This window comes from Lactuca virosa, chromosome 7, assembly GCF_052849685.1.
Source record: "Lactuca virosa cultivar CGN04683 chromosome 7, Lactuca_virosa_CGN04683_v6, whole genome shotgun sequence".
Classification (NCBI taxonomy): Eukaryota; Viridiplantae; Streptophyta; class Magnoliopsida; order Asterales; family Asteraceae; genus Lactuca; species Lactuca virosa.
This window is the reverse complement of record NC_136432.1, coordinates 287,364,407-287,380,369: the sequence shown is the minus strand read 5'-3', so window position 1 is coordinate 287,380,369 and position 15,963 is coordinate 287,364,407. Positions and strand designations below refer to the sequence as shown.

The following is a 15,963-nucleotide window of genomic DNA, read 5'->3' as shown; positions in this document are numbered from 1 at the left end:
AAACAACACATTCGAAATAGATAGATGTTGGGGATAAATTATGAAATCAATAATTTATATGATCTTAAAAGCAATAGGAAGAAGCTAACAATGAAAAAAATGTGATTTTTAATCAAAATGAAGTCAAATTTGATGGTTCTATACCTAATATTACATATATGACAGCCACATATTCACTTTTCCCATATATATATATATATATATATATATATATATATATATATATATATATATATATATGAAAGACTATTGTTTGTTTGTGGGTATAGTCGGCAATGATGTTTTGAACCATATTAGTATAGAGATTCAATCAATGACTGCAATTATATAGATTTAGATTTAGAGTCAACAAGAATAGGATTTCTGGGAGTATTCCATCTAGATAGAAAACTTAAAGATGAAATAACTCAGCTTGAACCATCTACACATCATCAATTTTTACTCTTAAGGAGGATGCTCGGATTGTAACTTGTTTAAAATAAAGTTAATAACGCCCCAATTAAAGCCACGGTATTGAAGCCAATTGATGATTCTTGATTTTTGTTTTTCAGTCGGTAGGTCTTTAGCACGAAGCCATTGCTTTGAAACTTGGGCAAACAGATGATCCATTGATGGCTTTGATAACCCAAATCTTGAAACAGATTCCCCATCTTCTAACACCACTTTTATTGCTTTCTGTGCATCCACATCATTAACTCCCTTTTTGGCCAATGCCTGAAACAGAATGAATTTCCAGCTTCTTTTTCTTTCATTATATTAAGATGTAGAAAAAATCATCAGAAAGAACGGCTTACCTGCTTGATCCTATGTGGACCCCAACTTGATGAAGACCATCTTGATCGAGAAAATGATTCAGCATACAAGAAATCATTGATAAATCCTCTGTAACAAACTTGAAAAATCAACAACTTCTAAAGGATCATCTCTAAAGAGAATCCATGGTATTTGATTATGCACCTGTTTTGGAAGTCAGAAATCACAGCATTCACAACTTCATGGGAGAATTTCTTTCCTATCAGTTTCTTCTTCAGTTCAAGTGCTGTATATGCTCTGGATACAAAATACTAAAAAATGTTGGGATCTCCATTACAAATGACACAAGAAGCATTATCAGAGTTTAATTTCATATGCAAGGATTTTAACCTTGCACCAAGCAATCTAATTGCCGTCTTCTCAGCTTCTTCTTTAGTTTTACTTGTGAGATTTTTGATTTCGTATTCTCCATTAAGAGAATCATGTTCATCTAAATCCTCATCGGGACCTTCCATGACATCAAATTCATCAGCTTCTTCCATAACCTTTAAATCCGCAGATCTCCATTTGTAATCAGGTTCTCCCACCTCTAATCTCCCATTTGAATTACAAGTTTTCTTTTCTTTTGATATAACATGGCCTGCATACACATAGACCAAATCTACTTCAGTCATCATTTTTCTCGGCGTTTCTTGTAGAAAATAATCCAGAATTAGAAACATATTTGCCAAGATAAAGGACTTAAAGTTCTTAAACCCTAGAAATAGAGAGATGTACCTTCCTTAAAATCGTTATCCAGTGATTTCTCGTGCACAGAAAATCCTATACTGGATCTTTCTCCAGCATTTGAAAACTCAACATACAATGAATCGGGGTTTGTGAATCGACGCACTTCGAAATTCTTGGATTCCTTTGAAGCCGGAATATAATCATTAACTTTATTGTATTTTAAAGATTTCTTAGGAGTGTACCTAACTGGGAAATTCATGGAACTTTCATCCGAATTCGAACAGCATCGGACTATAATCATCGTCGCCCTACTGAACCAAAAAATCAACTTATTCATCAACAGATTAACCAACAAAACATCGAATTTTCTACACAAATTATACGAATTATCAGCAAATAGACGACTAATTAACAATAATTCACCATGGCTTCACGAAAACTCTGGACTGAAGCTCAAACGCAGCGCCATAAATGCATTTTCCCGCGAATATCGCCATTTCTTTGAAATCTCTTCGAATTTGAAGGAACGAAGTATAAAAGCCCTAAACAGTCGGTAATTTTAGAAATGGCCCAAACTTGTTTGACGTTCTCATTTCCCCTTGTCAGTTACTTTTTAGACAAAAATAGCCCTTTTAGTTTCGGGATTTGACAATACAGACCCCAACCCTCCCGTTCATCCAATTTTAGAGCTACATTCTTCACAGGCTAAACGTGCAACTTTTTATTACATTATTAATAAACTATCATATAATATGTCGATATAAACTTGATAGTTGATACTAATCTAACGAAATAAATGGCGACTACTTTTAAATTATCTACATTTTTGTCTCAATCAATTTTCCAAACATGAAGAAAATGACAAAATTCATCAGTACAATCATCATCTTCCTTTGTTTTTTCATTACTACATGAAAGACTGGTGGGTCGAAGCCCATTCGTGTTCTGTCTAAAAATAAATATACCACCCGACCCTGAATTTGACCTCATGTACAACCAATCATGCACATCCCATAATACTTGTACTGGCATACCATCCACCAAAAAATCCTCGTACCCACGAAATCTCCAATGCAAATTGTCAATTCGGATCGAAGCAACATCTACACCAATCCACATTTCAGGTTCTTCATTATTCTCACATGATATAGCCGTTTCAATGACAATGTGGTGCTCATTTCCTTCTTTTCCCAACACCGTTTTTGAAGTAAAAAGATTCTTACCAAAAATGTTCTCTTCTTTGAGAACTAATAATGGTTTTTCCACACATGTCGTTGACTTGCTTCTCCTACAGGCTTCTTCTTCTTGATCTCCAAGTAACAAAATCATGTCTTCATCATATACTAATGCCACGTGATAATCCGAGCAAGGCTCTGGGATAGTCGAGAAATTGGCATCTCTTAGGTTCCAATAAACGTCTACACGTTCTTCATCAACTTTGAAGGATTTCAAACCTTTTTTGCCCCAAAATTGCCATGTGTTCACATCAATCCTACATACGTAAGGATCTTCCTCTTTTGAGAGGCTTTCTATGGTGAGTTGGAGGGAAACGGTGATGAGATTCTTTGACCATGTTGTCGTGACATTACGTGACATGCCAGCAATCTTGGTTTTGTATACGGAACTAACAAAGTTCCATGAAGGGTCGTTGGTTATGACCTCCTCTACAAGTTTTTGGAGGGATTGATCTATAGAACTTGCAATATTATTGGACATCGATCTTGAAACTCTTTGGGTTTCTATCCACAAAAAGTTATGCATCACATATATGAACCCTTGTGTTGCATGTAGATCAGACGATAAAATGTATAAAGCTTGAAAATTCAAAGAATGATAACACAAAATAATGGAATCGGTATGGAAGACATGTTAGATGATAAGAACGTTTTTAGGATAAAGTTAATAGTGGAATAAGATAATTCTTTCAATGGTCGTTCTTTTGGTTGTTTCAACAACAATTTTAGAATATTTCTAAATACAGAAGTTTCCCGGATTTCCAACATATCTTCTAAGAAACAAGAGTAAAAATAGAAACATTGTATGATTTCTATCAGTCATTCTAGGAAACTTGTGGAAGGATCTTTACTTAGATACACAATCTTATAATTACTACCATTTAAATTAGAGAAATCAAATTGCATCCTATTTTTTTTCTTTCTATCATCTTTCTACATTAGGTTATAGCCCATAACAACTACGGTTACAAAAATAAACAAATTTTTATAGTAAAACTCATAATTATTAATCAATTATTTTCAATAAATTATTAATTAAGAGATTTATGTTTTTTTATTTATGTAAAATTATAATAGTTGATTTAAATAAATATGTGAAATTATTTTTCAGGATATATGTGATAGTTTTTGTGAATTAAAGAAAAAAATAATGATACTATAATCATTAATCATAAATTTACAAACCATTACTTTTATACAATATTGGATGGTTTCAAAACATATCAATTTTTTGGTTCACGGTTAATGATAAAATCATCATGTTGTATAATGAAATATTAAATTTAGTAGATTGAAAAAAAACAAAAACAAAACAAACATACATGATAATACACGAAGATGATTAAAAAAATATTAAATAGTAAATAAACATTAAACGGGAAATTTAAGTTGGAAAACGGAAATGTGGCAGGTGTCCTTGAAATCCCTTTCATATAGCTACTAGCCATCTTTATTAAGGCTATGTTTGGTGTACTAGCTGAAAAGCTAGCTGTTAAATAAAAAGCTAGTTGATAGCTGAAAAGCTAGCTGATAGCTGAAAAGCTAGCTGATAAAAAATAACGTTTGGTAAAACTAGCTGAAAAGCTAGCTGAAATATATAAAATTACATAAAAGGACATGTAAGAGTATGTGTTTCTATAATTAATTAAGGGGCGTATTTGGAAATTTTTAAAAAAGTTCCTAAAAAACTAATCTAAGTAGCTTTTCAAAAAGCTAATTTATAAGCTAGCTTATAAGCTACTTTTTGGCTTATCAAACACAACAATATAAAAAAGCTCGAAAAATAAGCTAGCTGTGGCACGCCAAATACAGCCTAAATGTATAGTGTAACACTCATAAAAATTTGCACCAATTTAAAACATTTTAATTCATTCAAAAGCCATTAAGTTATTACAACTTGTTTTCAAAAGAGTTTAAACATCAGAGTATCCCCAGAACCAGATCACAAAATCATGAAGTATGAGGAGCGGTACGATCACGCCTTCGCCTTGCCACGATCTCCTGGAGTACTTGAAACAATACACTGAAACTGTAAGCCCGAAAGCTTAGTGAGTTACCCCCAAAATACCAACCACATAACCATACACATATCAAATCATATCATAATACATAATAACCATGCATATCGAGTCTACAGCGTGACTGGTCCGCCCGCACCGGGCCTTCAGTCGACCTGGTCCACTCTCCGAGTCTAACCATGTATATCGAGTCTACAGTGTGATTGGTCCGCCCGCACCAGGCCTTCAATCCACCTGGTCCACTCTCTGAGTCTACAGTATGACTGGTCCGCCCGCACCGGGCCTTCAGCCGGCCTGGTCCACTCTCCGAGCCTCGGCACGTCTGGAACGCCCTCTTGGGCCTTCAGCCTATCCGGACCGCTCGCTGGGCCTTCGGTCTTTCCGGTCCGCCCTGGGTATGTTGGCCTACAGCACAAAGCAGGACCGGCCTCAACCCAACCCCAGTCAAACAACCACGTGCACATAAACAGTTAACCACATAACAATCCTCAGTCAAACAAACTGTTGAGTCTAATTGTGTTGCGTCTTGGGCTTTTTGTTTGTATCCGGATTGGGCCTGTCCATCCATGTTTATCTGATAGGGTTATACTATAGATATGCATGCATGTATGCATTAGACCGTGTTGATAATTACGATTCATTGTTTTGTAACCCTAAACACCTCTACAGTTGAAGTTCTTAATCGAGCTCTTCTGAGGTGTTGAAGTATTAATCATACGACATATTCAAAGCCATTCTTGTGTTCTTGATTACATTCTTAACTGTTTGGTTGCATAGAATCTAACGATCCTAATAGAACTTTGTTCTAACAATTGGTATCAGGGCAGGAGACTGTGTGATCAATACACATTCCTTCTGTATTCAGAATTCTTTAGGGTTTCCGCTTTTATCATATAAATAGAAGCCGTCTTCTTCGTATCGACGACAACTCTGTTTCAGATAAAACCCTAATATCAAGTTTACAGGTTTGATTCTAGCAGCTCACCATGTCTCACGGAGATTCGCAAACAAATCCCATCAACATCTCAAACAACATTGGATCAACAACCAGGATACCCATTCTCTACACTCAAGACTATGAAGTATGGGCGCATCACTTTGAAGACTACGTGGTTGGATCTGAAGATAATGGCTATCTCATCTGGGAAGCTATCACACTTGGGCCGTTTGTTCATTCAGGAACGAACACGACAGTTAAGTCCCAAAAGGAATATAACAAGCTGGTGGCGGATGTAGAGAAGATGCCACAGGATGAGAAAGACAAGTTGCTGTGTAACGTAAAGGCCATGAGAATGATCAGATTCGCCTTGCAATCTGACACTTTTCGATTGGTTGGATCATGCACGACGGCCAAAGAAATCTGGGATAGGTTGAAAGAACTTTATTTAACTGATGAAGATCTGGAACACTCCATTCAAACCTTGCTGCTGTCAGAATTTGGAGTTTTCGAACAGAAACCAGAAGAAAAACTCATACAAACCTTCAATCGGTTCAATCATCTCCTAAGTAAGATGATCTAGCATGGAATAGAAAGAAAGTTGATCGAGCAGAAGGTGACCTTCATGAACGGTCTGAGACCAGAATGGATGGGTGTGGTTTCAACCGTGAAAGCGCATGAACAGTTTAAATCTTACTCACTGGCGAAACTTGTGGGAATACTTAAGTCCCATGAAAGTGTAGTAACCAAAGAAGCGAAAGTAGTTTCGGGTGTGGGATCGCTGGCCCTTGTCTCAAAAGCAAAAAGCATTGCAGAAGAAGAAGAAGAGTCTGATATGTCTGAGTGTGACCTTACAAGCGAGGAGTATGCTATGATGGTCACCAATCCAAAGAAGTTTGCAAGAAGAAAATTTCCTGTCAACAAGAACCAAAACTGGCAGGGAAGTTACAGTTCTGAGAAGGTGAAGGACGAAGCAAAAGTCTCTTCTCAAAAGGATGAAGACAAGAAGGAGAGCAAACTTGCAGGAGACTCTGGGTTCAACTGCAACTACTGTCACGGCAAGAACCACTTTGCCAAAGACTGCATGCTAAGGAAAACGGTTGAGAAAAGAGATGGTGAAGATGATGAGACGTACTACATGCGCAAGTTGGAAGAGATCAAGAAAAAGAAGGCAACTAACAGCTCTATGAATGCCCTGATTGTGCAGGAGAATGCAGGTGAAGATGAGTTCGGTGGCGTCGAAGTTTGGTCAACCGATTCTGAAGATGAAGAGGTGAGAAAGCCCACTCATGGAAAGGCTTATGTGGCAAAGGAAGTAGGTTCGGCTGGAAAGTGTTTAATTGTCACAGCTGGTTCATCAACCGAAAGTGCAAATGAGGAACCGAACCTGACTGAGGACAAGTGTTTTGCGGCCAAGCCTGTAAGTGAGAAGATCAACGACTGCGATCGGTTGATCAAAAAGGTACAATCCATCCTTGAATCACTTAAAGTTCCAATAACAGATTACGAAGAAGAATTAAATGAATTAAAAATTAAAATTTCTAACTTAAGTGGTAGTCTCATGCAAACTCGCTTAGCGAATTCTAACCTAACTGACCAACTCAGCAAGGTGTCTTCAAAAAGTGAGGAGAGAAGGATGTGGATTGAGCTGAAGGAGGCGGAGTTAATTAGGGCTAGGGATGAAAGTATTTATTTACAAAGAGACAATTTAAAGTTTTTAAAACAAAGGAATGTTTTTTGTTTAATTGCTAAGCGTTTATACTTTAATATTGCTTAATTGCATTTAAGTTGTGAGATAGGAAAGAAGATTCATAAGATGATGTTACCCTTCCTTAAATTTAAGGAGGATGAGGTCATAGCAGAATGTGAATCAGTAGTGTCCTCAGAAGAAACGTCAATTCTTTACAAAATCGGACTGGACAAAATAGAAACCTTCATTGACTCTAAGGAACATAAATGTATGCTCAAAGATCTTTTAGATGAAAATGATAGGTTAAAAATAAAGTCCGAAACTATTAAATCATTTGACTCGTCTAACGCAAAATTGATTTCAGAAAATAAAATGAACTTAGAAAATACGTCTGAATTTGATGAGGAAAGTGAGATGAGCGAAATCTCAGTCGAAGACGAAGTTGATTGCTCTGAGTTCATGAAGAGAGAAACCGAGAATGAGAAACCCCTCATTTCAGAAAATTCGGTTGAATTCGCTCGCTTGTTGAAAGAAAAGCCACAGAAACTCAAGGAAAAAGCTATGGTCTATCAAAAGGTTCAAACTGTGCCGAATCAGGTGTATGCAGTTACAGGGGTCACTGCTAAACAAACGGCAGAATTAAAGATCTTGGTTGACAAAGACAATGCTGAAGGATGTGACGATTATTTCTGGTCTGCCCCTATTGACAACGCAGACGAAACCGTAGGCTTATCTGAGCAAACTTCATGGAGGGTTAAAGGAAGATATGTTGTTGAACCCATCAACAAACCCTCAAGTTTTGACAAACCAAGCACAAGTGGAACTAAAGAAATCCCTGAAGAACTGATGACAGAACCAACTGTTCCAGCAAATACAACCGAAAGTCAAAAGGAGAAGCCAAAGGCCAGCTTCAATATCCACAAATCACAGAAGGAGTTAGCTGAACAGAAACGCTTAAGAAATCAAAGATACGCAAAAAATCTGAATGAGCGAAAACATCACTGGGAATACCAAAATCCCAACTACGTACCTCCTAAGAAAGAATCAACGGATAGAGGAAAGGAAAAACTGAAAGGAAAAGAAAACTTCAGCCCAAATTCCTACTATTCCAAATCTCAGAACCGAAAGACAAGTTTCGGTCCCCACATGGACTCACAGAACCGACAGACAAGTTTTGGTCCAACCGCCAAGGCTAACAACCAAAAGCATACTTTCGGTCCCAGCAACAGCACTCAGAACCGAAAGTCGAGTCTCGGTCCTAAGTCTAGTTTCGGTCCTTCTCACTCCCAAAGAAAATTAACTTCAATGAAGGATATCAAAGGCAAGGGAAAGCTTGATTCTGAGTTCAATAATAAGAAAAAGTCAGCTAACCCTAGGATTCAAAAGAATATTCCTAAACCATCTAACAACACACAAACTTATACACCAAAACCGAAACAAGATAAAACTAAAATCAAGGTGTACACCATTAAAAGAAAAGATCAAACCACTCTCGTAAAAAGAACATATTTGGTTGATATTTCTACTGTAATTCCTTTTTCTGTGAAAAACTCACCAGGACCCAAGAAACTTTGGGTTCCTAAATCTGCTTAAATTTGCAGGTAATCAGTGACGAGCAGTTCGATGATGAATGGTATATAGACAGTGGCTGCTCGCGTCACATGACAGGGAGGAAGGAAGAGCTGAGGGAGTTTCGGTCCCTAAAAGATGGTGGGTGTGTAAAGTATGGAAATAACTCCTATGGAACAATCAAGGGATATGGTATGATTACCAATGAAGATTTCTCGATTCGAAAAGTGGCGTATGTGGAAGGATTGCAGCATAACCTCATCAGCGTGTCACAATTAGTTGTGGGAACAGGTCTGAAAGTATCATTTGATGATGAGGGGTCTGAGATAATAGAAAAGCAAATGAAAAAGGTTCTGCTAAAGTCTGAACGCAAAGGAGAAATGTATCCTTTAAATCTCAACCCAATACGAGGAAAACCATCAATATGTCTGCTGTCAAAGGCGAACACTGATGAAAGCTGGTTGTGGCATCGACGACTATCGCACCTGAACTTCAAAGACATTAATAAGTTGATGCTTGGTGATCACGTTCGAGGCCTCCCTCTTCTCAAGTTTGACAAGGATCATCTGTGTGCAGCGTGTGAGATGGGCAAACAAAGCAGAAAGAGCCACCCTACACGAATTAATACAAAGATTGTTGAAGCTCTTGAACTATTGCACATTGACTTATGTGGACCTTCGGCTATCGAGAGCATCGGTGGTAGTAAGTACACACTTGTGATTGTAGATGATTTTTCACGCTTCACCTGGGTTTTCTTTCTTAAACAGAAATCAGATGCAACTCCCAAGTTGAAGACATTTATCAAACAAGTGGAAGTGCAGCTGAGAAAGATGGTGAGGAATATCAGAAGTGACAACGGTCTGGAATTCAAGAATAACGATTTTGAGGACTTTCTGGCTGACAAGGGGATAACTCACAATTTTTCAGCTCCTTATACACCGCAACAGAATGAGATTGTTGAAAGACGAAACCGTTCTTTGTGTGAAGCAGCCAGAACCATGCTCAGTTTCGCTTATCTTCCGTTATACTTCTGGGCTGATGCAGTTGCAGCCGCGTGCTACACTCAGAACCGATATTTGCTCAACAAGAGATTCTCGATCACTCCATACGAGATAATAAACAATCGGAAGCCGAACGTCAAATTTTTCCATGTGTTCGGTTCAAGGTGCTTGATCTTTAATTCAAAGGAGAACCGAAACAAGTTTGACGTCAAAGCAGATGAAGGAATTTTTCTAGGATATTCACTCTCTTCTAAAGCTTACAGAGTGTTGAACAAACGCTCCAAACGAATTGAAGAAACATATTACGTCACCTTTGACGATAATTATATGAAGAAAGTGCAAAGGAGTGCAAATGACTTAAGTGAAATATTCCTGAATCTGGACAGGTCTCGGTTCCAATATCCAACCTGTTTGAAGAGTACATTCGGTTATTTGATGAACCAGAGAAAGCGGCACACTCAGAGGCAAAAGCAGCAGATAACAAAATTGATAATCTCAAGAAGGTCATAGATGAAGCTGCCAAAGGAATGGAAAGTGAACCTCCTAAAACTATAGGTGTTCAATCCTCAACTGACTCTCCCATCAACGGCTCAATATTCAAGGGGGAGAGTTCTTCAGTACCAAAGACAACCGAAATGTCTTTCGAGGGGGAGAGTCCTATTCTATCCCCAATTCCTAAAGGTCCAAGCGAGGGTGAACATATTGCTCCAAACCCACTCCATAGTTGTCCAATCAAGGGGGAGAATCCTACTCCCACAGAGGATGTAAATTCTGATGATGCCACAGGTTACACTTCGCCAGTCGAGGGGGAGAAAGAGAATGCAACTGACGAAGGCGAGGGTGATCAATCAGAACTTGAAGAGGAAGTGAATGCTGAATTGGATCCAACATATGACCCAAATTATCCTCCGTTAGTCAAATGGACCAAGGACCATCCCAAAGCTCAAATTATTGGAGAATCATCTGAAAAGTACTCACTCGCTCACAGTTGAAAGCGAAACAAACTGCATTATTCTCTAAAGTTGAATTCTGTATGTTTAATTCATTCATATCCAAGGTCGAGCCGAAAACAGTTAATGTTGCACTTGATCATTCTGACTGGGTTCAAGCAATGCAAAATGAGCTCCATGAGTTTGAACGCAACCGTGTTTGGAGGCTGATTCCTACCCCAAAGGATGCTTGAGTGGTGGGCTTAAAATGGGTCTTCAGAAATAAATTAGATAAAGAAGGGAATGTCATTCGCAACAAGGCTCGGTTGGTGGTGAAAGGTTATTGCCAAGAGGAAGGGATAGATTATGAGGAAACCTTCGCTCCAGTAGCTAGGTTGGAACCAGTGAGAATCTTCCTGGCATATGCTGCTCATAAAAACTTCGAAGTTTTCCAAATGGATATCAAATGCGCTTTCTTGAATGGGGAACTAGAAGAAACAGGGTATGTTGAGCAACCTCCCGGGTTTGTGAATGAGAAATTCCCTGATCATTGCTAGGTGCTGGATAAAGCGGTATATGGTTTGAAGCAAGCACCGAGAGCATGGTATGAAACTTTAACTCGCTTTCTGAAAATGTCGAAATTTAAGCAAGGTTCGGTCGACCCAACCTTCTTCCGAAAGAAAGAAGGCGAACATCTAATGATAGTTCAAATTTATGTCGATGACATCATCTTCGGCTCCACGAATCCTAGTTTAACAGCTGAATTCAGGAAGTTGATGGAGACTAAATTTGAAATGAGCGCAATGTGTCCGATTAATTTTTTCCTTGGTTTGAATATTAGACAGGGACCAGAAGGTATATTTATCAACCAGGAGGCGTACACAAAGACCTTGCTAACAAAATTTGGCATGACAGGAGACTCGAAAGTGAAGGTTCCTATGGCATTTGGCACCAAGTTAACACCTTCTCTGGAAAAACCTGCTGTTGATATAACACTTTATCGACAAATGATAGGGTCCCTTATGTATCTAACAGCTAGTAGACCGGACATTATGTTTTCTTTTTGTTATTGTGCCAGGTTTCAAGCTAATCCAAGAGAACCTCACATGGTGGCGGTGAAAAATATTTTCCGTTACCTGAAGCGAACCTCATCTCTTGGTCTCTGGTATCCTGCTAGATCTGGTTTCTTCATTCAAGCCTTTTCTGATGCTGATCTTGGAGGATGTGGTCTGGACCGAAAGAGCACTACAGGTGGATGCCAATTTCTTGATGGAAAACTGGTTAGCTGGCAGTCCAAGAAGCAAACCTGCGTGTCACTTTCAACAGCCGAAGCTGAGTATATTGCTGCAGCATCTTGTACTTCTCAAGTCATTTGGATTCAAAGTCAACTAAGAGATTACGGGCTAAGTATGAAGAAGATTCCTCTCTATTGTGACTTAGAAAGTGCAATAAGGATATGTCACAATCCAGTACAACACTCAAAAACTAAGCACATCGCACTTAGATATCATTTCATCAAGGATTACGTAGAAGACGGGAACGTGGAAGTGCATTTTGTTCGATCCTCTGATCAATTGGCCGACATATTCACTAAAGCCTTACCTGAAGCGAGTTTCAATAAAATTCTGCAAGGCTTGGGAATGATGGAAGCAGATTCGGTACCGAATCCTTAATTCAACACCTAAAAAAATTAGACAAGCGAAATGGAGCGAACGTTCGGTCTATTTCGGCTCCATAATTTTCGGGAACCGAAATGAACCGACCGCTCGGTCTATTTCGGCTCTAGAATTTTAAGGAACCGAAATGAACCGACCGCTCGGTCTATTTCGGCTTCATAATTTTCGAGAACCGAAATGAACCGACCGCTCGGTCTATTTCGGCTCTGGAATTGTAATGAACCGAAATGAACCGACCGCTCGGTCTATTTCGCTTCATTCCTTTAAGATAAGGTTTCGGGTGTAAATTTTGTTCAAAGTGTGTTTTATGCAACATTATTTTCTTTTTCTGTTTTTATTATTTTTCAAAAATCTTCAAAAATCCAAAAATATTTTCTTTTTCTGTTTTTATTATTTTTCAGAAATCTTCAAAAATCCAAAAATATTTTCTTTTTCTGTTTTTATTATTTTTCAGAAAAACTCAACCCTTAAATTTTTTTTTCTTGTTTGTTTGTTTTGGTTTTGTGGTGTGTTTATTTGCTTGTTCTTTTACATAGGTCCCAAGTATACCAGTATAACAGATTTTGGAGCTAAGGAAGGTATAATCATTTAAATAAGAACTAGTTAAGGGTCCCTAGAAGCATGCTGCTGCATGTTGACCAATGCCTCTACGAGTTTAAGCTGGGCCTTAATGATTCGATCTCTACCTATCGTTTCTTCCCAATCAGGCTCTTAAAATCAACTCAGTCTAGAGCTACCTTACTCTTCTCATATGAGTTAAGAGTTTTTCTGCTTTGTCACGTCTATATAGCAGAAGGTACTTTCGGTTCTTTAGCCACCCTCCTTACTTTCTCCATCAACTTTCGGTTCATCACTGTAACCCTTGAGACTCTCAGTATTTACCACTGAGGTTTATGGTTGCACAAAATCTGTGTTCATGATCTTAGATACGAATACCACGTACTGAGTGAAACCCACAATCCAACACCAACAGCGAATTGACGGTGAATTTTAATATTCAAGATCTTACTGGTTACCTAATGAAATCTCATTTTTATTTTTGAGTGATCTTTTATGAATTTGTCTAACACCAAGGCTTTTTCTTCCCATAAAGATCCAGTTTCTTTTTGTTTTTGAGATTTCTACATCTTCTTTAGTCACTATAAAATATATCCTACCTACTTGTTCAACAGACCACATCGGTCTCACAAGTACTTCTTCCAATGTTCGGTCTTATGTTAAGAGTCGACGTTCGGTTGAAGATAAGCCACCTTAAGCCTATGACTTAAAAAGAAGCCTTTCAATGTTTCTCTACAAACATTTGATCGTTATTTCACGGGAACCTACACAAGCACTTCAAGTCTCTCTTGACTTTGAAGGAAGCGATTCTTGCCCGGAATCCCCTGATTTATGTCTTCTAATAGACATCACTCACATCCAATACACATTTGCTTTATTTCTTTATCTTTTGTCACTCTATTGCATGAAAATTTTAATTTTCCAACATTCTGGTTGCTGTTGGTTCGATTTGTGTTTATTTTTTTTTGGCGAAACAGGGGCAATTCTACATCGTGGAGCGAAACTGAATTTCAAACGACGATTGAGGATAAGGATTTGGGCGCGTCAATTTAAACGGTCGAGCTACCCACGCGTGCTGACGTATACCTGGGAGTAACCACCCTGTCACATCGCGCTTTTTCAGGCGACGTTTTAGTGACCGCGTCATTATCATGATGATTTTTCTCTCTCCTGGCAACGGTATATAAAGGGTTTCTACGTTTGTTTGTCTTTTACCAGCACCAAATTATCTCACTTACAAAGGAAGTTCAAACTGTTCATCTTCTTCCTACGATCAACAATGGCGACTTCTTCATCAATTCACGATCAGACTGCTTCGTCTACATTGCTTTCGATCAAGCCTAATCAGAACTTGATTATTGAACTCAATCCGTTTCTATACGACGCTTATATGCTACACGTGGTTGAATGTTTGAAGTATTCACCATTGGTTATAGCCCTAACCCAGGTGGAAGCTGTTCCGATGTCCCTTTTATCGCAGGTTTACTCTACTGTTTCTTAAGACAAGAACAAGGAACACATGTACTTCCAAATCCACTCTCATAAAGTTTCTATGTCAAAAGGGAGATTTTGTTCCCTTTTGCACCTGGCTGTGGATTCATCTGTAATTTCCCCTAACTTCATCACCACAAATCAACTTTTCTCAATGCTATATGAGATGGGTTACACCGACGTGCTTACCACGATAGCAAAGGTTAAGAAGTCGTGCCTACCGTCTCCATGGAATGGAATGCTTACTCTTCTTATCAAGAGTTTGGCAGAGCGAAGTGCTGGATCTGATGGCACCAGCAAGGGTTTTCTAACCCTTCTCTACGGTCTTTACAATGGTCTCAATCTTGATTACGGGAGTATTATCTGGTCTCAAGTGGTTCAAAGCCTCAACACGTCCACGAGGCATTCTGAAATTTCATGTGCACGATTCTGGACCCTTATTACACGACGGGCGATTAATCAGTTGGAAATTCCGATAATGAAGGATGCCATGGTTGCGTCTATTGCTACCTTTCACACCAAGAAGATTATAATTTCTGATCGAAAGAAGTTCCCTCACATTGGCTCTATCCCAGAGACAATGTACAGGTGTGTTACAACCGCGAGCAATCTCTTCGCTGAATATCGAAAGATTCCTCCTAAGGAACCGAGAGTCCTTTCTGCTGAACATCAGGCTGCCCTAGATGCTCTGGACAAGCCTAGTAACCGAGGGAAAAGGACTACTACTAAGAAAGAGCCAACAGAGGAGGATAAGTCTATGCCTATCAAGACCAAGAAGCGAAAGTCTGATAAAGGAGATTCTTCTAAACCGAAGAAGATTAAAAAGATGGCAAAAAGGTCCAAGAGTCCTACTCCTCCTGGCTCAGACAATGACAATGAAGGTGAAGAAGAGGAAATTCGTCATGCATCACCGAGAGGTAACACTCCTCCCAGATCTCCTACTCCAACCGAATCTCCTCATAACAAACTCCCAACCCCACCTCCATCACCGAAACAGACAGTTCCAGTTTCGGTTCCTCCTATTCCCCCATCTACCACATCTCAAACAACTACTTTACCACCAGTTTCGTTTATTCCTATTTCTACAACTCCAATCCCAACTCCTATTATTTCCCAATCCACTACCACCACTATTCCTGACCTGACAGTAGTAGTCAACGTATCTGATACGGGGGCGACTACTGAAACAGAACCCCCTGTTACTTCTACACCCCTTTCACCCTCACCTTCAACCGAATCCGGTGCCACTCTCGGTGGTGCTAATGATGAGTATGATTCTACATACTTCAGTCCCTATAGACTTCCTACTGATGAGGATGATGATGCTCCAGTCACAAGACAACACCTACAGAGCATTCATGAGAAGCTTGATAAGTT

The 15,963-nt window shown here is 38.8% G+C and overlaps 2 protein-coding genes across 3 annotated transcripts; both read right to left on the bottom strand.

Moving 5' to 3' along the window:
* Positions 1-305: 305 nt before the first annotated feature.
* On the bottom strand, positions 306-2,046 carry LOC145123421 (regulatory protein RecX family protein). Of its 2 annotated transcripts, none has more exons than XM_079058629.1 (6): positions 1,906-2,046; positions 1,531-1,790; positions 1,144-1,393; positions 958-1,050; positions 795-882; positions 306-714 (listed from the first exon to the last, which is right to left on the bottom strand). In XM_079058629.1, the coding sequence occupies exons 1-6, from the start codon at positions 1,977-1,979 to the stop codon at positions 445-447; spliced, it is 1,035 nt and encodes a 344-aa protein (XP_078914755.1). In that variant the 5' UTR covers positions 1,980-2,046; the 3' UTR covers positions 306-444. The 2 variants fall into 2 exon arrangements, with proteins under 2 accessions (XP_078914755.1, XP_078914754.1); XM_079058628.1 differs by having other exon boundaries at positions 1,531-1,793; positions 1,906-2,043.
* A 267-nt stretch (positions 2,047-2,313) lies between these two features.
* On the bottom strand, positions 2,314-3,198 carry LOC145127812 (uncharacterized). Its single transcript, XM_079062938.1, has one exon. It carries the CDS (start codon positions 3,196-3,198, stop codon positions 2,314-2,316), a length of 885 nt encoding a protein of 294 aa, XP_078919064.1.
* Between the last annotated feature and the right edge of the window lie 12,765 nt (positions 3,199-15,963).